We start from the raw sequence: 23,866 nt of genomic DNA, 5'->3' as shown, positions 1-23,866 counted from the left end.
CACGGAACGACACAGGAGGTCCTTCATACCGACAGCCATCGGACTGTATAATGCATATGTTCCTTAACTGCACTTAAATGTAGATTATATGTAGAATATGTTTATACTATTCATATATTATATATTATATATATTATATATTATATATTATATTATTTATTATAATCATTGTTTATTTTGAGCAAACTGTGGTGCTGAATTAAATAAAGTACATTCTATTCCACATTCTATTCTATTCTATGTACAGTAGATGGCAGTTCACAACATTGGAGTTCACGGCAGATGAACTGCTTTACGGCAGACGAAAATATGACTGCTGTTGTTGTGTGTTATTACCGGGCTGGGAGGACTTTAATGAAACTGCCTAAAAATAAACCCACATAAGAAACCAAGAACTCGCCCTCGATCATTCTACAGTTATAACGTCATTGGGCAGACACGCTCTTCATACTGTGGGAATGCGGACGTGAAAACAGACTGTCGACACGTCACTCAGGTCCGCTTGGAGCTGGAGGGGGCGTGGATATGAAACCGAAAATATTTAATAATCAATTCATGATTATTTTCATCCATAATTGTATGTACCTTCTTAAAATTCTATGCATCTGTAAAGCACTTTGAATAGGTAATAGTAATGAACTAATTATTCAAAATCTGCCTTTTTTTTTTTTTTTTTTACCAAATCAGGACTCACAGGTTCCTGTTGCCATTCATTGTTCAATGACTCGGCTCTGCCACAGCTAATTAAATTAAAAAAGGAAACCAGGTAATATGTAATAACTTAAGCAACTGTTGCTCTAAATGCAGATACGTTGAAACTATTGCATCAAATCAACCCTCCTTTCTGCTATTCTGCCTGAGCTTAATCACGAGATGTTTTACGGAGATTCGACAACGAACGCTAATGAGTTATTTTAACTTGCAAATAAAACAGTTACAATTGGTGCAAATATATGGTAAGTTATTTGTGAAGATATGTTGTTTTTTTTTCAGTGTGTTTAGTAGCCAACTTGTTTGTTAAGCCAGCACACATTTTAATGTATTTGTTTATAGCAGATACCAGCTTTTTTAAAACATGTTTCAGGCATCAAATATTTGCAACAACAACAACAAAAAGTTTTCCAGTTTGAACATTAGATATCTTGTCTTTGATGTGTATTCAATTGAATATAGGTTGAAAAGGAGTTGCAAATCATTGTATTTGGTTTTCATTTACAATTTACGCAACGTGCCAACTTTCCCTGGTTTTGGGGTTTGTATAATACAGTGCTAAAACATTGTGAGCGAAAAGATCTTTCAAGTGCAAAATTTGCTTTGCGCGCGAGCATCACAAGAGCTTCCTGGGGGCTCCTGTGTATAAATATGATGAAATAATTACAAAAGTACACTTCATTCACTAACTGTGTTACAAATAAGATCAGTTTGGATAATACATAATGTTGGATCTAGAGAAGACTAAAACACTTTATTTAATCATAATATTGAAATTCAATGACTTGGTGCATTTGGAAACAGCTAAAATGATGTACAAAATGCAATTATAACCTGCTACTAAAGAATGAACAACAATTCCTCCCAACAAAAAAGGAGAAAAATAACCTTAGAGAAAAATGTAATTTAATATATTTGTATGCACAATTCATGTACCATGAATTGATTAACGTGGACCCCGACTTGAACAAGTTGAAAAACGCATTCGGGTGTTACCATTTAATGGTCAATTGTACGGAATATGTACTAAACTGTAAAATCTACCGATAAAAGTTTTGTTCGATCAATCAATCAAAATGTCCAGCGCTCAAAACTTTTAGTATATCAGTGTGTTTAATTCAATGATGGAATGGATTAGGCATGGAAGTCAAACAATGTAGTAGTATGATCCAATTTAAGAAACTGTTTGTACTCAAAGTGTTTAGAAAGTACAACGAAGAAGAATTTTGATTAAGAACAAAAAAAGCTAATCTTATTACTCTCATTTGTGAACCATAATTTATTTACCACAACTATGTGTTTATGAAAACTTGATTTATTGTTTATGTATTTGACAATTATTTACTTACTCATTGTATATTGATTAATGTATCTATTCACTGTTGTGTTACAAATAGAGAACCAAAAAATGGGCTAAACTGCTAGGATACAAAAAGAGGTGGGATTAAATAAAATGTGCATCTTCCCACTCCTTTTTGGACATGCTGTAATGAAACAACTGGAAATATGTGATGAATGACATTGTAATTTTATGCATGCTCAATATAAACTGACACCAACCAACCAACCGATCAACTATATAATAATACATTTTGGAATGGATTAAGCAAAAAACTCAAACAAAGTACCAATATGACCTAGTTTAAGAAACTGTTCAAACTCAAAGACAAAGTACAAATAATAATCATATCATACATTTTTAATTTATTGGGAATTAAATAATATTAATTATCTTATTATGGGAATTACAACTGACTGTACTATTTAATTTTTTTATAATTGTATTATTTTTGGAATAAATTGTGTACAAATTGAGAACAAGAAGTGAATAGATGTGTTAGAAATTGCTATGAAATGGCAAAGAAGTGGGATTAAAAAAGATCTGTGTGTTCCTACTCCTTTTCAAACATGTTGAAAAGAGAAACTGAAAATTGGGATGTATCATGTTATAACTGTATGCATGTTCGAAATAAACTTAAACCACAATGTTAATTTTAGGCGAAGGTTTCATTATTGAAACATTGAGTAACTAGCTCCATACTGTGCTTTCTCAAGACAAATTGAGTTGAGTTGAGTTTGAGTTTATTTGGAACATGCAGGCATACAACATGACACATCATACTTTCCAGTTTCTCTATTCAACATGTTCGAAAAGGAGTAGGAAGAAGCACAGTTTATTTAATCCTCCCCTTTCCTATACATAGCAGTTGATAAAAATGTTGTTCACTTCCTGTTCTCAATTTATTCACAATATACTCCATAAGTAATAACAATAAAAATAAATAAGTAATTGGTGAAGTAAGTTATATTTCATATGGTGAGCTGAGTAAGATTATCTTGAAAAAGAATGGATGAATGAGATACATTTATTATTTCGTTTACGAAGGTTCTTCTTCTTTGTACTTTGTAAACACTGTAAGTTTGAAGAGTTTCTCGAAGTGGATCATATTAGTACATTGTTTGATTTCTTTGCTTAATCCATTCCATGATTTAATTCCACATATCAATATACTGAAGGTCTTAAGTGTTGTACGTGATTTGTGTATAATTTTAGCTGTTTGAAAATTCACTATGTCATGGAATTTTAGTATTTTTGATTTAATAAATAAAGGGTTTGAATGTTCTCTGAATCCAACATTACGTATTATTCTAACTGATCTTTTTTGTAACACCGTTAATGAATGAAGTGTACCCTTGTAGTTATGTTCCCATATTTCTACACAATAACTCAGATATGGCAACACCAGTGAGCAGAAGAGAATACGGAGTAATTTTTGGTCTAGAACATCCATCCATTCATCCATTTTCTACCAATTGTCCCCTTTGGGATCATGGGGGTGCTGGAGCCTATCTCAGCTGCTTTCGGGTGGAAGGCGGTGTTTTTGGAGGTGGGAGGAAGTACCAGGAGGGAATCCACGCAGTCACGGGGAGAACATACAAACAGAAAGATCCCGAGTCTGGAAGGCATATGCACTAACCCCTTTATCACCGTGCTGCCCGGTCTGGAAGATGTTTTGCTTTATTCATTATTGACATGTTTCTTGCTACTTTACATTGTATATTTTTTTAAATTAGATTTTCAGTTCAATTTATCATTAATGTTTATACCTAGAAACAATTTATATGCCGTCTATTTGTATTTGTGTTTGACTTTCTCTTCTACTGTTACCAAATAGCATTATTTTAGTTTTACTGAGATTCAAAGATAGTCTGTTTTTGTCAAACCATCTTTTTAATTTGTTAATTTATTCTGTTATTATTTGTATTGGCTTCTGTGTGTTCTCTCTTGAACACGTAAAATCCGCAAAAGGTTATTTGAAATAAATACAGAAGGGTATACACATTATTTTGTTAGCTTCGACATAGGCGGAAGGGGAAAGTCACATGCTAATCGAATGTGTAGCAGCCCCACAAAGGACAACCTCCCGAGTCCCTTTTCCGCCCTACTCTGGAGCTCCAATAGCGGGAACGACACACATATCTGCTCGGCCCGAAGAGTGTTCCGGAACCCTTGGTTAATAACCGAGTTGTAACACCGGGAGTAAACGGTAGGTCTCATTGCACAATTCGCCATTTAATCAGAGCGTTCTTTTTCGGCAACCACACTGGGTGCATTAACCGGTTTTATTGTGAAAAGACTCTGTTGTGCATGCGTCTAACACAAAGAACGTCGCATGCAAACACATAGTGTAATTTGCATTTTAAAACGAAATGGAGATAAGGCACTTTTCATCACAGAATGTGAAAAAAAAATGTTTTTCAGCTTGTTCAAGCAGTTTCGTGTAATAATAACATGTGTATACCTAGGCACCGCCTTCTTTTACGAACGGTTGTATGTGTTGCACTAAGTGCTTTTATTTTCTAAAAAAAAAGGGCTTAAAATGTGAGTCCAGTGAATTTCAAAACAACAATATACCCGCTATCATGTATAATTGCGTCTTTGTCGTTGGTGCCATTCAAAACATCCATATTTGTAAGGAAGTTGAATTTTCAGGACCGAGGATATTCGCGGCAAAAACAACATCTCGCGAGACTTCATGCATGCGCTCTATAAAGTGAGGAGGGGCCAAAGAGCATGGAGTGAATGGTTGGGAGGTTTCTAATACACACAAATATAAACAAAACTGATTGACACCAGTCTTGGTCGGTTAAAGATTTCTCTTTTTTTGTGTTAGATCCCACAGGCATAATCACCCACTGGCGGACAAGAGAGGATTTTGGATATACAGCCATGGGGATGTAAGTAAACTGTGCATAAGTACTATAATAGGATAACAGTGCTGCAAGACATTTTCTGGGAATACTTGGTAGTGGCCATTGTTGTCTGTTTGTCATTTATAGGTACCACTCACATAGATACATCAATGTGATCAATAGGGATGTCCCGATACAACTTTTTCACTTCCGATACGATACCGATATTGTAGTCTTGAGTATTGGCCGATACCGATATCAATACGATACGATATAGGCACAAATCATACATATATTTATTCCTTATTTTGTTGTGTGGAATGTTAGAAAAGGCTTGATAAAATGATGTTACTGTTACTGATGTTGTAGTGTTAAAACAGAAAACAATAGTCAGCAAGAGTAGGTATAGGAAAAACTGACCCATTTATTATTAACCAATTGGTTACATAGATTTTACCCTTCAACATAAGAGTATTACCTCAACAAATCCAATAAAACAAAATGTTATATTTAAAGTGCAAAATAACCACTAATACCAACATAATTATACAATTGAATAGAGTAAATTAAAAATAAATTAGAAGACCCTGAAAATTAACCTAAATAAATCCAATTTAAAAAAAAAACGTTTTTAAAGTGCAAACAATGCAAGTTCACTTCAGTTATTTTTTCACTGTGTTGGAAACAACTGTGGGCAGGGACAAAAACAACACAATATTGTCCACTGAGTTCACAGCTCCAGTTTCACTGACTGTCTGTGCCCAAAACAATGTAGTAATTACTCTTAGTCTTCACTGAAGAATAGTGTAAACTCAATAAACATATCACTCTAGTAACAAGAGCATAAAACAAATGATAATCAGTCAGTGCTGACTACCCTTACTACTCCTCTTCCTCCTTCTTCACTTTCTGCAGTCCGAGCATAATGTGGAGATTTTTTTTAAGAAGATAAGCTTTTCGGCATGCTGTGCTGTCTGTGATGAAACTTATAGCATTTGCCTCCTCCTCCGTGTGCGGCAATTTACATTTTAACCTCTTCGTGCATCTGGGGTATGGATTTGTCTACAATGTAGTGGTGGCTAGGAATAATGTTGCGAGGTTTGAGGTGTTTCATTAAGCGTTTAAACCCGAAATTACTCACCACCAACAGGGGCTGGTCATCAAGCACAATAAACTGGGCTATCTTTTCTGTTATGGCCATTGCCTTTTTGCTGTGGCGTGGTAGTTTGTCACGTCTTGCAAAGCTTTCGGCCAGCGTGGGTTGCTGAAACGAGCCAGAGGTTTGTTGCTTTGCCTTGATGCTCTCGCGAAAATCCTCATGTTCTTTTTTGTGGTGTTTTTTCAAATGTGCGATGACGTTGCTTGTATTGAACTTTCTCGGTTCTGTCCCTCCACGGAACACTTAAGCCTGACAAATGTTGCTTTTAGCGGCAATGTCTTTGTCCTAGTTTACGTTAAAATACTTCCACACAGCCGACATCACTACACTTTGCTTCAAGCACACACGTTGTCGTTGTTGTGATCACGTGGGCTGTGCATGCTGTATCAGAGACGCTCTTCTTCCCCGGCCGGCACCAACATGTTGGAGTGTGATCAAACCAGAGTCACCTATTATAGAAGTGCTGCAGTGGTAAATGGACAGCTTATATCGGAGCGCTTATATCGGCGTTTATAGATTCAGTCCAATAAAATCGGATATTCACTTTTTGGGCTAATATCGGACTGATTTCCGATATCAATATCGGATCGGGACATCCCTAGTGATCAGGTCTCATTATGTTTTGTCTTTCTTTTTTTTTTTTCCATTTTGATCAGTAAAAGAAGATCGACGAGCAGAGTGATAGTGATCCCTAAAGATTTACCTGACGAGACGGACTCATTAAATTCGCTGACCTGGCTCAACGGCCTACTGAAGACCAACTTTCAGGATGTGCAGCACATTGGTTCAGGTGCTTGATTAAACAAAAATATATATAATAAAAGTGTTTATTACAAACCCTGTTTCCATATGAGTTGGGAAATTGTGTTGGATGTAAATATAAACGGAATATAATGATTAGCAAATCCATTTCAACCCATATTTAATTGAATGCACTACAAAGAAAACATATTTGATGTTCAAACTCATAAACGTTATTATTTTTTTGCATATAATAATTAACTTAGAATTTCATGGCTGCGACACGTGCCAAAGTAGTTTCATCAGCTTTTCTTTTAACAACACTCAATAAACCTTTGGGAAACAAGGAGAGACATGTTTGAAGCTTTATAGGTGGAATTCTTTCCCATTCTTGTTGTATGTACAGTTTAAGTTGTTCAACAGTCCGGGGTCTCCGTTGTGGTATTTTAGGTTTCATAATGCGCCACACTTCTCAATGGGAGACAGGTCTGGACTACAGGCGAGCCAGTCTAGTACCCGCACTCTTTTACTGTGAAGCCACGCTGTTGTAACAAGTGACTTGGCATTGTCTTGCTGAAATAAGCAAGAGCGTCCATGATAACGTTGCTTGGATGGCAACATATGCTGCTCCAAAAGCTGTACATACCTTTCAGCGTTAATGGTGTCTTCACAGATGTGTAAGTTACCCATGCCTTGGCCATTATTACACCCCCATACCCTCACAGATGCTGGCTTTTCAACTTTGCACCTAGGACAGTCCTGGTGGTTCCTTTCCTCTTTGGTCCGGAGGACACGACGTTCACTGTTTCCAAAAAACAATTTGAAATGTGGACTCGTCAGACCACAGAACACTTTTCCATTTTGCATCAGTCCATCTTAGCTGAGCTCGGGCCCAGCAAGGCCGGCGGCGTTTCTGGGTATGGTTGATAAATGGCTTTGGCTTTGCATAGTAGAGTTTTAGCTTGCACTTACAGATGTAGCGACAAACTGTAGTAACTGACAGTGGTTTTCTGAAGTGTTTCTGAGCCCATGTGGTGATATCCTTTATAGACTGATGTCGCTTTTTGATGCAGTACGACCTGAGGGAACGAAGGTCCGTTATATCATCGCTTACGTGCAGTGATTTCTCCAGATTTTCTGAACCTTTTGATGGTATTACGAACCATAGATGGTGTAATTCCTAAATTCCTTGAGAAATATTGTTTGTAAACTGTTTGACAATTTGCTCACGCATTTGTTCACAAAGTGGTGACCGTTTCCCAATCCTTGTTTGGATTGACTGAGCATTTCACGGAAGCTGCTTTTATACCCAATCATGGCACCCACCTGTTCCCAATTAGCCTGCACACCTGTGGATGTTCCAAATAAGTGTTTGATGAGCATTCCTCAACTTTACCAGTATTTACTGTCACCTTTCCCAACTTCTTTGTCACGTGTTGCTGGCATCAAATTCTAAAGTTAATGATTATTTGCAAAAAAAAAAGTTTATCAGTTTGAACATCATATATGTTGTCTTTGTAGCATATTCAACTGAATATGGGTTGAAGATGATTTGCAAATCATTGTATTCCGTATATATTTATTTCTAACACAATTTCCCAACTCATGGAAATGGGGTTTGTACTATCATTATTATTATTGTTGTTTATTACACTTTTGTCCAATATATCTGCCACAAATGGACTCAGTGCGCACTTGTTTGAGACTTTTCGTCTTTTCCAGGTGCTTGTCACTGCCAGATGATGTCTGGCATCATTCCAGGCTCAATTGACATGACCAAAGTGAGGTTTGATGCACAAGCTAAAGAGGACTGCGAGCACAACTTTAATCTCCTCCAGTATGCCTTCACCAACAACAATATCTCAAAGGTAAGATGTTTTTTTAACTAATGTACTTTGTTGGGTATTCCTTGTTTGTATCACTTATGATATCATAGTGTAATAGCACTAGGAAAAGCAGAATTTAAGTACACATCAAGCCATGTCTGCACTCCAGGGATGTAACTATAATCAGTCTTTATGATAAACTGCTGTAAAACTCCCAACAATAGTGTTACGGTTTTGAATTAAAATAATCGTAAAATATTACTTTTGCTGTAACCGCATGCACTTTGGTAAACTTACAGAGCGATGATACTGATGAAGCAAGCTAGCGTGCTAATAATTTGTTAGCTAGCCTAAATGCTAACATGAAAACAAGAGACATTATGTCTTTCCCCATTGAAGGGGTCATATTAGGAGTATATCAGAACATCTTCTAGCTGCTTTCTGTCTGTCTCTTCAGGATATGCCATTTTGTGGGTGGTCCTATTTATGTGTTTACACTTCAAATGCAACTTCTCCCCGTTAGTCATTTTGTACTTTTCAGCGTTCCGATATTGAGTCAAATGACAGATAGAAGTTAAAACTATATGCTACTTTGTATAACAAATGTCAACAGAGGAGGGTGCATGTGCGAGCCAGTCAGCCCCATAACAAGAGGATAGTGAAAAATGGCAGACTCGCGCAAAGCTCTTGGGATAAATCCCTACCATATATGGAGATTACCGTTGACGTCACCAAGTGGAAAAACTTTATTAACTGGGTAAATTCCAAAGGGCTTGTTTGGAGGATGTATGCAGAAAGGCGGTATCGTTTTATAAATATCTCCACCATGTCTCCATGGTTCGAGTTAACATTTATGGGAATTATGCAGATCCCAAATACACAAAAACAGTTTGTATATCAATCAATCAATCAATGTTTACTTATATAGCCCTAAATCACTAGTGTCTCAAAGGGCTGCACAAACCACCACGACATCCTCGGTAGGCCCACATAAGGGCAAGGAAAACTCACACCCAGTGGGACGTCGGTGACAATAATGACCCAGTGGGACGTCGGTGACAATAATGACTATGAGAACCTTAGAGAGGAGGAAAGCAATGGATGTCGAGCGGGTCTAACATGATACTGTGAAAGTTCAATCCACAATGGATCCAACACAGTCGCGAGAGTCCAGTCCAAAGCGGATCCAACACAGCAGCGAGAGTCCCGTTCACAGCGGAGCCAGCAGGAAACCATCCCAAGCGGAGGCGGATCAGCAGCGCAGAGATGTCCCCAGCCGATACACAGGCAAGCAGTACATGGCCACCGGATCGGACCGGACCCCCTCCACAAGGGAGAGTGGGACATAGAAGAAAAAGAAAAGAAACGGCAGATCAACTGGTCTAAAAAGGGAGTCTATTTAAAGGCTAAAGTATACAAATGAGTTTTAAGGTGAGACTTAAATGCTTCTACTGAGGTGGCATCTCGAACTGTTACCGGGAGGGCATTCCAGAGTACTGGAGCCCGAACGGAAAACGCTCTATAGCCCGCAGACTTTTTTTGGGCTTTGGGAATCACTAACAAGCCGGAGTCCTTTGAACGCAGATTTCTTGTCGGGACATATGGTACAACACAATCGGCAAGATAGGATGGAGCTAGACCGTGTAGTATTTTATACGTAAGTAGTAAAACCTTAAAGTCACATCTTAAGTGCACAGGAAGCCAGTGCAGGTGAGCCAGTACAGGCGTAATGTGATCAAACTTTCTTGTTCTTGTCAAAAGTCTAGCAGCCGCATTTTGTACCAACTGTAATCTTTTAATGCTAGACATGGGGAGACCCGAAAATAATACGTTACAGTATACCCACATTAGTGTCTGAGAAAGTAAGATATCTAATTGTGCACATTGAACCTACAGGCTTAATCAATAATGAAGTTCTCTTAAGACAGTGTGATAAATATCAAGATCTATGCACAGACATGTTTACAACAGGAAGTGAACTCGGTGACATCACAAATTACATGTGCAACACTCGTTTTGTGTTTATCATTAAAAAACACTCTAAAACCTCTATAAATTAAAAAAGAAAGACGATGAACGCACTTAAACATCTAAATAGGACTGAAATGGTATAAAGTATATTGTGTATCTATTTATAAAAATAAATAAATACAACTTGGTTAAAATATTTTAGTGTGTGTGTATAAGTACTTCTTGAGCACATTAAAAAATACAATGATAATGATAACTGTGATAATTTTAGTCACAATAATCGAAATGTTCCTATTGTTACAACCTTTTAACAAATCATATTTTTCCTTGCATTTTGGCCCAAATCCACATGCACCTTTAGGTTTTTGTTTCCTAAAAACTGAAAAATGCAGTCAAAAATTATGATTTTCAAAATGTGTGTATATAGATGACAATAAACTTTTTAATCTGTGTCAGTATTGTATGTGTGATGTCGTTCCCCAATTTAAAAAAAATTCATGGTGTATTGCCTGGAATATGTGTGAGTGCCCTGCTTTTAAAGACTTGAAGGATGATTTATTGTCAATAAGGAAACATGTACATGTTGTTATACAACTAATGTACATGTAATAGTTCACAATATTGACGATGAACAGAGGCGTTTTAATGACACCAAGTCAGCTATGGATGTTTTGACAACAACAGGAACATTGGGTTTTATGTGGACATAGAGATTTTTATTGAACTACATGGCTGGATACTTTCTTAACACTGTAGAGAACAAAATATGCATTTTTTAATATATCCATGTTCATGTGGACGTAGCCTAAATAATACATTGTCAAAAGAGCACACAGAGATTTTATATTTGATTGTACAGAATTAACCTATCGTTATCTATTTGTGCTGATTTTTTACTCTTTGATTGTTTTTTTGTTGTTGTCGGCATTTAGACCATTCCTGTTGCTGAACTCATAAACGGGGATTGTAAAACTAACTTTGAGTTCCTGAAGTGGTTCAAATCCTTCTACACAAAAAATGTGAAAGATGAGGAGTATGATCCAGTGAAAGCTCGGAACAGCCAGGACATCATCCCTTATCAACCATCACAGCAATCTCAAAACGGTAAATGTTCAACTTTACAGTTACAGCATTAGTAGACTGTGCTTATGTTCTAATCACAACATTAACTAAAGTTGCATTTTTGTATTTATTAGGTACACCTAAACTGGACCATATCACTGAAGACTGTGGAGTCCTAAAAGTTGAGCAGCTGCACTTCAACGAGTTAGCCCTCAAATTCATTAAAAAAGTCTGTTGTCACCAAGGGTCACGACATATTGCAGACTCTAAACTGAGGCCGGAGTATATCAAACACATTACAACACTTTGCAAGCAAACTCCATACTGTATTTACTTCTATGAAAATGTCCCACTTGAAAAGGATGAGACTGTCTCTGTTGTTCTTGTTGGATTTTTCGACGTGGAAGGCTCTCAGCACTACGTTAAATTTCTGGACGCTGTAAATTCCCCAGCTGATGAGACAGGGGAGCAAACCGCCTCTGCGGTGGTGGAGACCTTGAAGAAATTTGGCTTACCTAAAGACATGTTAGTTGCTCTTTATTTGGACCATGAAGGTTCTGCTACAGAGCCACTCTGCTTGCAGCTCAGGGAGCTCAATCCAAACATAGTGGTATTTGGAGAACTTTACAACATTGTTGATGCTGCTTGCCATGCGGCTATGAAGAAGCTCTCCAGTCCTGTTCTTGAGCTGATTCTGGAAATTCATGCGCACTACATATCCTGCTCTGTAAAGGACATTAACCTTCAAACACTTTTTGGCTCAGATATTATAAAGGACGGTTCATCATCTGTGCTCAACACTAGCTGCCATTATGTCCATCAGACAGTTGCCAAAATGTTGGAAATATGGACAGATGTCACTTTGTACTTCAGCTCATGTGACACAAAGGACAGTAAAATCAAATTCATCAACTCCCAACTAGATGATCCCAAAGTCAGGGCAACCTTCATTTTCCTGGACAAGACCTTAAAGCCTCTGCACAAGTTCCAAACACATCTTCAGGGAATTAAGGGAAACAGCAGAGCTGACATAAAGCTAATCTCGGAGGAAGCCAGCAGCCTTTTGCGCACATACACTGCCTCTTTCCTACACCCAGAAGCAGCAGCTAACATCCTTAAAGAACACAATGCTAAAATACTACAGAAAAAGAAGTTTCACCTGTCCAGCCCAAAACTCAATTTTGGTGGGAAAGCAGTTGAGGACTTATTGGAAAATTCTTCAGCGTGTGTGCATTTCCAAAAGGAGGTGCTGTTGTTCTATGTAGCTCTCACTGAAGCCCTTGTACAGGAGCTGCCTCTCAGTGAGGAGATGTTCGGCTGCATCGCTCAACTGCTGGACCACCAAAGCAAACTGACAGAAAAATCACTGGAGATGCTGGTGACACAATTGGGAATGTGTGACCAGATGCCCAGGCAGCTTTTCAGTGAATTCCTTGATTATCAGCAGGCTGATGGAATGCCACAGACAAAAGATATGGAACATCGAATGGACAATTACTGGTCCAGCATCCTGAAGCGAACCAACCCCATCTCAGTATTCAGAAAACTTGTGTTAACTTTGTTGTGCCTACCTTGTCCTCCCCTTGATGCTCAGCTTGTCTTTAGACAGGTATTTCAAGAGAAGTCATGCTATTTTGTATATGCTGATTGTTTTTTTTGTGTTTTTTATTTTAATGTACTTATTTTGTTTCAAGGCCTTTGACATTGGAAATATGCCGTTGCTGTCTGAGAGTGAAGCTGTATCACAGACCGATTCTGGCCCCATGTCAGACTGCACTGACAACCAGGACAATTTTTTCAAAAATATCCCACCAGGTAACGCAATCAAATCAAACCATGTCATTTAAATATAACATTTTATTTGAGAGTTGCTCGTTTTGTGCATGATGGCCCTTGATATCTTTAGAATTGTTTAAGTTTTACGCATTGGTTTGGGAGCAACTCTACCAAGGATTTTAATATTTGATTGTATTGTCCAAACGCTTAACTTGCCATGTGAACTATTAGTTTTCAATTGGGAAATTATGTATTGTTGTCAAATTTGTCTCGATTAAGTTATTTGTATTTTCTACAGCTTAGTACTCCCAAGAGTCAACTCATGACAGAACTTATTATTTAAACTTGTACTTTGCTTTCAGACCTCTATATGAGATGCATGCAGCCATGTCAAGTCCATCTAACAAAACTGAAAGGTAAGAAATGGGAATATAATTTATCTTGACAACAGCACCATTACTATGCTATGCTACTACATAAAAACGCCAAGCTTGTGACTATAACAACTTTCAAACTATTCTCTGTCTCACGTCCAGGCTACTCTTGTAGGTTAATGTGATTAAAATGATGAAATGACTAACAGTGCGCTGCATTAGAATATCGGAAAATATTATCTACTATGACAACACTAAAATATGTGGTTGTTTCCTTCCCAAGATCTAGACAACCTATATGATGATCTTCTTGAGGAGGACTGCCCTAGTGAAGAGGTATCTTTTTTGCAGCTATTTTGTTTGTATGTTTACATCAATACATGCTATCCGCGTGTGTATACTTTAGAGTATTCAGTGTATAGATTTGCTATGCACTGAAAATGAGGGAAGACAGTCATGTTGCGTAAATACCTGGCAACACAAGTGATTACACCTCACAGTGAACACATCCAAATTAAGTCCGACAGTGATTATTTAGTGTAATCCTCTTGGGTATGGAGTTAATGTTATCCTAAATAAACTGCGGCTTCCCAGTGCCAGCGGCACTCATGAAGCTCATAACCATGACACGAGCACCTCCATGCTTTACTGTACTCACATGTGTTGTCAGCTAATTAGACAACGATGGCTGTGTTGCTATACAAACTGAACACTGACTACTTTCAGGGTTATACAAGTATTATTTCTTTAGCATAGTCCCCTTAGAAGATATATTGTAATAAAACAATTGGTAAAATGTGAGGGGTACTTACTTTTGTGAGATACTGTACTGTATTGCAACTGCAGTTTTTTTTGCCCATTTTCAGAGATAGACTGTGTTTTTTAAGATCAATTAAAACTTGGTTATTTCTATGTACAATACTACTGAACTGTGCATTTAAATGTTGGGGTCATTATGTTTCCCGTTAAATTTACAAGGAATAGAAGATACACCTTTTCAAAAGCACACATTAAAGTTGCGTACTTTGGGTGAAATTGGTGTGTAATAAAACAGCATAATATGTCTGGTTATACACAAGCCGCAAGCCAATCCAATGTCCTCTTGTGTATTTGCAAATTACATCATTTATGTCCACCAACTTGCTTGTATTTGATTATCTCTCAGGGGCCCAATAGGGGAGGTCATAACTTGGAGTGCAGTTTACGCCAGAAGCCACGGGCACGCACAGTGTCTCAGGCTGACGTCGGCACCTGGTCCAGACTTGTAAGATCATCTTTGAAAGGGGCTAAGACTGTTGGTATTACAAGAATAGTTTGGACATAGCTTGAATAATGTACCGGTAATATCTATAATAACTACATAATGTACTGTATGTTCAAATGGATAAGCGTATTGGATACTGCTTCAATTTTACATGGTCCCGTTTGGAGCATAAACCCATCGACAATGGAAATACCAAGAAAAAGTGACAGAATAATCCTTTCCTTTGCCCACCACTAGAGTGTGCCAAGTTTAATTCACATTTACTCCAATTGACAACTTTCAAAGGAGCGGTATTTACCGTATTTCCTTGAATTGCCGCAGGGGCGCTAATTAATTCAAAACCTCTCCCCCTCCCTGCGCTTACCAAAGGCATGCGGTAAAAGTAAGCATGCATTAATTATTTTAAAACCTCTTCTCACTCCCGCACTTACCAAAGGTATGAAGTAAAAATTTGAGTGTGATGTAAGCTTGGACCTTAAATCCTACTGAATAGCTCTCAATCTTCTTCCCTTTATGCGATTTCAAATTACCGGTATTGAAATCAGCCTCCTCCATTTTGAAAATGATGACAGGGGAAGTGTCACTCGTGACGTCACGAGTTTGAACAGGCGGTAATACTGAGCATGCGCTAATTATTTTGGGAAGCGAGTTTGACCCGGCAGTAATTCAAGTCAGGCGCATACTATATGCCCTGGGGCAATTCAAGGAAGTACGGTAATTCCTGCATTTCCTCTTTCATCTTTACCTAGCAGAGGAAGCACTGAAAGCTTTGTGACTTACAGATGGTATCTTGATCAATTGTCATGAATACCATAAATAGGTCTACTACTAATACTAAGCAGAAAAAATAACATAAAATATAATTTTCGAAGTTCCACAGTATATTAGTAATTGTAAAAAGAGTTCCAACATAAATATTAACTTGCATATGAGTCACATTCAACATTGCACATTTTATAAGATTTAAACCGATATCGATGTGGTACACAAATATGTATATGTCTGTGTTGACAAGGTTTTCTAATCTCATGTCAAATAAAGACAATTTTTTCTTGCAGGCATGTGATTTTTCCGTCTAAAGTCGGAATTCCGTCTTTTTTAATCTCGGGGGAAAACAAAAAATTATCTTCCGTTTTTACATTTTTTTTTCCGACCCTAAGTCAAGATTCGTTTACTTGCCGATTCGTCTTTTGTAATAGAGATTTAGCTTATATTACGCCGTAGTTGATTGGTCGATATGTTCCTTGTGACCAATCAGGACATCTGTTATGAATGATGACGTTATTACTGCCATTTTCCAAATGTAAAAGATGTCGGTTCTCGAGAGAAAGGATGCTTCACGAGTAAAAGAAATTGATAAACATGTCAAAAATAAGTTTTGATGGGACTGGATGGAAAGGAAAATCACTGATACTGTTGGGAAGAAGGAAGTTACGACTTTGTTCGGTGATTTTATTCGGAAAATCGATCGTCCTGGAAAAGTTTTGTGCATGTGGTGTCATGATAATATTGACTATGGATCACAAGGTTTCAAGGCTTTGAAAGTACATGCAAAACGCCAAAAACATATGAAACAACTTGAAGCAAGGAAAACGAAATTTTCACTAGCTGGTACTTTTGGATGTCAACCAAAAGTGAGCAAACCTTACGGACTTCATCTTTTGTTTACATCGACCACTGCCGTAGACATCGAGAGAAAAGATCCACCCAAACAACCCACCTCAGTTGCAAACAGGGTAGTTAATAATGAGGTAAGCTAAAAAATATTTGCTTGCAAAATACGCATGTTTGTTTTAAATATTAACCAATTATTGCTTTGCGAAATATAAATGGGTTTTTGTAAAAATAAAAAGCCACGTGAAAATATATTATGAAATTCCAGAAATTCAAAGAGTCGCATTATTGATTCTAGTTAACAATTTATTTGAAATAAATTTGCATATCATACTATTTTGTAATATTAAGTTCTTATGTAGTCTCTTGAAACAATATTGTCAGTGGTGTAACAATCTTGAAGGTAAATATTTTCACACTTGTTTCATGCAATATGTCAATGTCCTCATATTATTATTATTTCCTATTTTCAAATATGAGTAAACAATACTAAACATGTTTAATTATTTTCATAAATGTATATCCTATTTTGGCGAAAAGAATGAAATGTTTACATTTGGTATTTTGTTATATTTACAACTAAACTTGTAGGCAATTAGGCATCTATATTAAAACTGGGAATTGTTATTATTGGTTATGTATTTTACAATTAATGCTACTTTCTGATAGCATATATTATGTAATAGTCTTAACTTTTAAATATATTTTGTATAATAATAAATATTGACAAACCTGTTACACCACTGATAATTTGACCAAGAATCTTGGTCATGCATACAGTGACTTTTCTGGTTTAAGCCACCAAATGTGTTCTCAATGTTATTGTAATAATGTGTCACTTTGTCGTGAAGACACAAGAAGAACAATTATTACATGTGATTAAACTTAACTAGTAAGCATGTTTTCACTGTTTCAGCTGTATAATTACAAATTAAATGTAGCAATATACATATTCAGGGACCAGTTCACATACTGACAACAGTTTTTTTGGTTTTCAGGAAGATGAGGATTCTTTAGGTAAGAAAGAGACCAGAAGAAGCCTAAAAGGATCTTACCAGGTAATGTTACAAGCTTAGATACAGATCACTGAAAATATCTCCACACTATTTTGGTATATGTTTTTATTTTTTTTAATAATATTTACTTGTTTTCATCAGGATGGGAAGGGATTTTTGACAGGAGAGCTTGTATGGGGGAAACCGAAGGGTCTTTCTTGGTGGCCTGGTCTGGTGATATCTTGGAAAACCAGATTTTCACCTCCAGGTTTGCGGAAGGTGGAATGGTTTGGAGATGGACACTTTTCAGAGGTTTGAAGCGTATGGCTTGTTTTTTTTCATATTAATGTACTCTTGGGGAAAAGACTGTAGAGAAATCCAGAGCGATGATTTATATTTTATACCACACAATTTTCTGTGACAGACACCCACAGAAGATTTGCTACCTTTTCGTGCCTTCTCTACGTGTTTCTGTAAAGACTCATTTGCCAGCCTGCCTGCCTACAAGGAGGCCATCTTCCAGGTCATAGAGGTAAAACACACAATCTGCATTAGCTACACCAGAAAAAATGTTTGCATGTATTAAAAAAGTAAATTTGAAGTAGCATTTTTTGCTATTTCTTTCAACAATTTCACCAAAGCTATATTACTGTATAATAGACATCATGTAGAACACAAATTAACACTCCGTGCGACTTACATTGTTTGCCTACACACAGACCTGTTTTGTTCAGTTTTGTAACATCGTTTGTCTTCTAATAATGCAATTTTTTTTTGTCCAAAACTGCTGTTAAAAATAATGCCTGTAAAACTAATCCCCAGCGAGCTATTGCACACATCCCATACAAACATGCACAGCCACAAAATTACACTGAACAAAAATCTAAACACTTTTGTTTTGCTTCTATTTTTCACAAGCTGAATTTGACAGCATTATTATTGACCAGGTGTGTCTGAGGCTCAACATTATAAAAGGCCATTCCAAAATGTGCAGCTGTATCACACAGCACAATATAGAAAAGGTGTCATATTTGGAAAGCAAATGCAAAAATAGGCATTCTTACAGCAGGTATGTCTACCAGGGCTGTTGCCAGTGTATTATTGTTAATTTAGCCACCATAAACCAAAGGGGTTTCAGAGAATTAGGATTTGCATCCAACTCTCCTTACATCCAGCAGCTTCACCTCGAATTCCAGCAGCTTCAACTCCAAGATTCTCTGAGACCAATTACCTGGATGGCTGCCTCAACACAGAATTTTTGCACAAATTGTCACAAACCGCCTCAGAGACCCATCTGCATGCTCGTCATCACTTTTGGGGTGTTGACCTGACTACAATTTTTTGTTGTAATCAACTTAATTGAGCAAATGCTTACATGCAATAGCATCTGGCGTGTTGTAGAGTTGTCTTCTTCATGGAAAAAACAGCTTTTCTCAGTTCAGAGCAGATGGCAGACAGCGCCATGTATTGCGTCCTATCGGTTAGCGGTTTGCTCATGTAAATGTGTATTGAGTGGCCTACAGTGGCAGTTGGGCCATGGTATGATCAGGGATATGTTATAGACAACGAACATGGGTGTGTGTATTATTGATGGCATTGCGAATGCACAGAGGCCCATTGTTATGTATTTCATCCACAGCCATCACCTCATGTTGCACCATGATACAGGCATGTGGAATGGTTGCGACTACGCGGAAATCTGCATTGTTAACATTCAGTTTTGTGTCACAATATCACTGTCCTGTTTATTTTATTAAATATTGTAGCGTGTGAAGAGGGGACTCAGAGGAGTGTCAAAAGAGGGAGCTAATTCTTTTAATGACATTCAGAATTTGTTTTCTTCTCAGCTATCCAGCTGTGATGTGCGAGTCGAGTCATGAACGAATCGTACAAAACCTGCAAGTTTTTTACTGAATCAGCACTCATGGGTTGTCTTTGCCATTAATTCGGTCAGTGACTCGTCCCTGCCACGCTAGCGAATTAATAGAATAAACTATGTAAATAACTATGCCTCTGTTAATATAACTGTGTTGTTTAATGTACACCATAGAAACAGCAACAAATGTTTATTGCCTCAAATCAACTCTCCTTTTCACTTCCTGCCCAAGTTGAATCACTCGCTGTGTCGCAGTTCGGCGTGTGCTGCTGCAGGTGCTTGCCGAAGACTCACTGAATCAAAGATACTGAGTGAACGTACTATGAAGTGAACAATGGGTCCCACTAAATGATAATTTGTTTAGTTTTTATTTTGTCCAGAGAATTCACAGCTGTGAGCATTTCCTGCGGTACATGCCTCCTTTTCACCAGCAACGCTGTTGCACAACTTTTGCACAACTTTTGCCTTCACATATTGACTTTTTAATTATCCCACAATGGCGTTATTGTGATCTTATTTAATTTGCATTAATATGGTTAGTAGTTGCATGGGGAGCCCACAGGCAGAGAAAGAGAGACATGAATGGTTGGCAAAAACTACAACGCCGTTACTGTTGTGACTGCGGATATAACTTAATAAAGGCTGTAAGTCATAAAAAGAAGTTAACTTATTTTCAATTGTTTTCACAATTGTAGAATCAATACTGTTACCTCTAAAGTTGTGCAGCATTGACTTTTGCGGGTGTTATTTAATGGGATTACTTGTCACATAAGTGCGTGTCCCTACGCATGCGCCTCGTGATGGTTGACAGCAAGTCTTGTGCAGTCGCCAATCATGTGCAACGTTTTACACATGCGTTCTGTGCTGGGTGAATCGTGTGTGAGGTTTTGCACATGCGCTCTGTGATGACTTAATCAACTGAACCGCATCACCAACAATGTGCGAGCATTTGTGCATGCGCGTTGTGATAAGTGAATTGATTTGCTTTGATAAGTGACTCATAGGTACCAGAGTCTGTAAAAAAAAAAATCCAGTTTACCATCACTACTTTGCAGCGCAACAACACAACTCTGGAAATGTGTCCCTTTCAAACCCGTCCAACCAGATCTCTAACAATAACAAAAGTCTTGTTTGTGGGTGATTTATGTAAACACAATATAATATCAAAAGATACGATCTACATAAAATTTGTTGAACGCTCACCTCTACCACAGGTACGCTGTTCCTCTTGCCAACACGCTGCACTGATTTGCAGGACAGGAAGACTATCAGGACGCTGAAACAAGCTCGCTAGATAGCATCATCTAACTAGCTTACTTGTATGTTACCTGTTTTTGCTGTACGAGTCACAACGTTAATGGATTTCTACCTTGCTGCTGGTCATAATGGGATAATTACAATCCAAACTCTGTTAGTTCCAAACCAGTTGTAGTTCAAGAGCATTTATTACTCGCCGTTATTAGCAGCCATGAGCGAGAAGGTATATTTTGAGGTGACATGTAAAATGAGGTCACAAAACCAGAAGTATATTACCTGAGGAGTAGCGGCTATAGGATAGAGTTGCCAAATGGGTAATATTTTTGGAGATCTTTGCATGCATGTTATAGAATTTAACATTACATTTTCAATGATAATAATGTTAGTAAAGTGTCTGCTTTAAACATTAAAAACATATGTGGTGCATTACATGGGACATGCAAGTGTCAAGAAGACAGCCAAAAGATGTTGGTTGATAAATAAACCTAAAGGGGAAAAAAAGTGTAGAAAAGCACACAATTGCAGGAAATGTAGTCTTGATTTTTCTTTAGGGGCTTGCATTTCCTCAAAGGGTGCTCACATGCCTGTGATATTTGGGTGTTCCAGTTTCTCCCAGCAACTTTGCACAGCCGTTGAAGAGGAGTGGACCAACATTCTATAGGCCACAATCAAAGAATATGGATAAGACAGCAAAGTTTTTACTGTCATTTTATAGTGGCCACCCTAATGTACACCTGTTTAATAAATATGTTGTCGAATCATAATAGCGATATGCCACACACTTGTGAGTTGGATTATCCCGGCAAAGAAAAGAAAAAGTTCACACTAACTCCATCCATCCATCCATTTTCTACCGCTTAATACCTTTTGGGGTTGCGGGGGGCGCTGGCGCCTATCTCAGCTACAATCGGGCGGAAGGCGCTGTACACCCTGGACAAGTCGCCACCTCGTCACTAACTCAAATTTAGAAATACTTTTGAGACAGCATTTGAAATAGTTTTTTGTGTTTAATAGAAAACAATTTAGGTGTTTGAGTTCAGCACATGGAAAAATGGGGACAAAAAACAAAAGTGTTGCATTTTTTTGTATAAGCAGCATTATTTAACTGGCAGCCTGGGGGAATGACACCAGACTGGCCCACGAATTCAGTTGAAAAAACTTGTGAGGGATTACCATTTTTGCAGCAGAGCCCTAAAAACACTGAAGCTCAGGCATGCAGATGGCCTTTAACTACCTTTTTTGCAGTAGGTCCCTAAAAAACCTCAGAGCGCGCTTGTTGTACACCGTAGAAAAATTAACGCAAAAACAACTGTCAGCTTAGTTGCCATGATTTTAATGAAAAAAATAACTGGTACTATTGGTCAATTTATTTGGTGTGAAAACCACTGTAAAATTTACGGTACAATTGTGGGGACTAAGCTGCAAGTTTTTTTACCTTAAGATTTACACTTTTTTTTCTTTTTTTTTTTTTTTACAGTACACAATGTTATTTTTCCCTAAAATGAATTTTAATTTTTTTTTAAATAATCGCCCAAAAATGTAACTGTCCACTGTAGAGGTAGCTGGTTCTCAGGAATATACAAAAACGACTAATATTGATTTAAAAAAAAACTTCTTACCAAAGAAAAGTGACTTAATAACATTTAAGTAGTTTGTGGAAAAAAATAGTACTAGCAGGGTAGAATTTGTGAAACAATATTTTGTGCACCATCTCAGCCCTAATGAAACATTTACACATGCAAGTTACCAACAATAGTATTGCATTACTAAAATATAATAACAATTAAATCACTTTTTAGAAGAGAAAAATGGGCCATCTGCTGAATTACTACTCACTTTTTATGCACAAACACAGAGTAAAAGTACTTATTGTTTTTGAACAAATATTTAAGTGTATTTTAAAATGTTGCACAATTTTTAATGTCAAATCAGTTGGGAATATTTTGTTTGTGACTTTATGGGCCAGGGTGTTTAGCGGGGTAGTGCCAAAGCAAGATTAAGTAAACGCGGCCTTCGTCTTTAAGTGCCTGTATTCTGGGTCTCTTCAGGCCCCCTCCCCAACCCCCGCTCTTCCGGCCGGCAGCATGTCGGTCTTGGGGGCACTTTCCCGGACCTCGACCGAATGCTACTGAAATGCTCCTACGGGAAAACAATAAAACGCGATTCCAAAATTCGTGGTTTCCATTGGAAGCGCGATTGAAACATCTGGACACTTGATGGTTGCGTTCAAGTGCTTCGTGTTCTTCCACTACGTTCACACGGACGACAAAGGAGCGAGACAAAGCCACCGAGCGCTGATTTTTTTTTCCCAATGAAAGTACAACTGTTAGGCGTCCAGTCAAGTAGGCAAAAATAAAGTAGTTTAAATGTCCAGTTCAAGCAAATACTACCGGGATATTTTAACCGGCAGATACTTAAACTATCGCTCTCTGCGAACTATCTTGCTATAGTGAACGCCATGTATTTAAGGGCATTACAAAACTGATTGTTTTATGTTACGCAATGCACACCATATGCATCCTAACTCTCATGTCGTCCGTGTGAATGCAGAATGAACCGTTTATTTTAATTTGGCATTTGCTCGGTCCTTCAGGTATACATGTACCTTCTGTCCTGAAGTTGCCGTTTCCCATCTTGCATGAACTAAACAATTTCCTGATCGGCTGTAGACAAAATACATTCGCGAAAGCCAACATGAGTTATTTCATAGTGTAAACACAAGAAGTATGCCAAAAGAAACATTAGTGCCCAAAAGGGCATCATACTCTGTCATTTGGAAGTGGTTTGGTTTCAACCCAAAAGATTCTGAGCAGTCCAATGTGATCTGCAGATTGTGCAGAGTGTCCGTTAAAACATCTATGGGTAATACTACAAACTTGTTTAATCATCTGAAACGACGACATCCCAAAGAGCATGTCTTGAGTTTGTCTTTGCGCAAGTCAGCCACACAACAGGCAAAGGGCAAAAGAATGCAATATGTAGAGTGTGAGAAGAGGACAAAATCTGCACAAGGCAAGACAAACCAGGAGGAGGTGAAAGCTGCACA

General features: G+C 37.7%; 1 protein-coding gene across 3 annotated transcripts in view; it reads left to right on the top strand.

Annotated features, from left to right (window-relative positions):
- The first annotated feature begins 4,124 nt into the window (after positions 1–4,124).
- dnmt3ba (DNA (cytosine-5-)-methyltransferase 3 beta, duplicate a) overlaps positions 4,125–23,866 on the top strand; it is a 43,269-nt gene continuing 23,527 nt past the window's right edge. For 2 of the 3 annotated variants that reach the window (XM_061904039.1, XM_061904037.1), the window contains exons 1-13: positions 4,125–4,259; positions 4,706–4,798; positions 4,887–4,950; positions 6,721–6,854; positions 8,528–8,673; positions 11,535–11,706; positions 11,799–13,273; positions 13,359–13,479; positions 13,803–13,856; positions 14,098–14,150; positions 17,691–17,750; positions 17,850–17,999; positions 18,112–18,219. In XM_061904039.1, coding sequence (XP_061760023.1) covers positions 4,943–4,950; positions 6,721–6,854; positions 8,528–8,673; positions 11,535–11,706; positions 11,799–13,273; positions 13,359–13,479; positions 13,803–13,856; positions 14,098–14,150; positions 17,691–17,750; positions 17,850–17,999; positions 18,112–18,219 — 2,481 coding nt within the window. In that variant the 5' untranslated portion in view covers positions 4,125–4,259; positions 4,706–4,798; positions 4,887–4,942. The remainder of the gene's footprint in view (positions 4,260–4,705; positions 4,799–4,886; positions 4,951–6,720; positions 6,855–8,527; positions 8,674–11,534; positions 11,707–11,798; positions 13,274–13,358; positions 13,480–13,802; positions 13,857–14,097; positions 14,151–17,690; positions 17,751–17,849; positions 18,000–18,111; positions 18,220–23,866) is intronic. The other variant, XM_061904038.1, reaches the window with a different exon arrangement.

This window comes from Nerophis ophidion, linkage group LG06 (genome assembly GCF_033978795.1).
Source record: "Nerophis ophidion isolate RoL-2023_Sa linkage group LG06, RoL_Noph_v1.0, whole genome shotgun sequence".
Taxonomy (NCBI): domain Eukaryota; kingdom Metazoa; phylum Chordata; class Actinopteri; order Syngnathiformes; family Syngnathidae; genus Nerophis; species Nerophis ophidion.
Note: the sequence above shows the minus strand (reverse complement) of the source record. Positions and strands in the feature narration are given on the sequence as shown.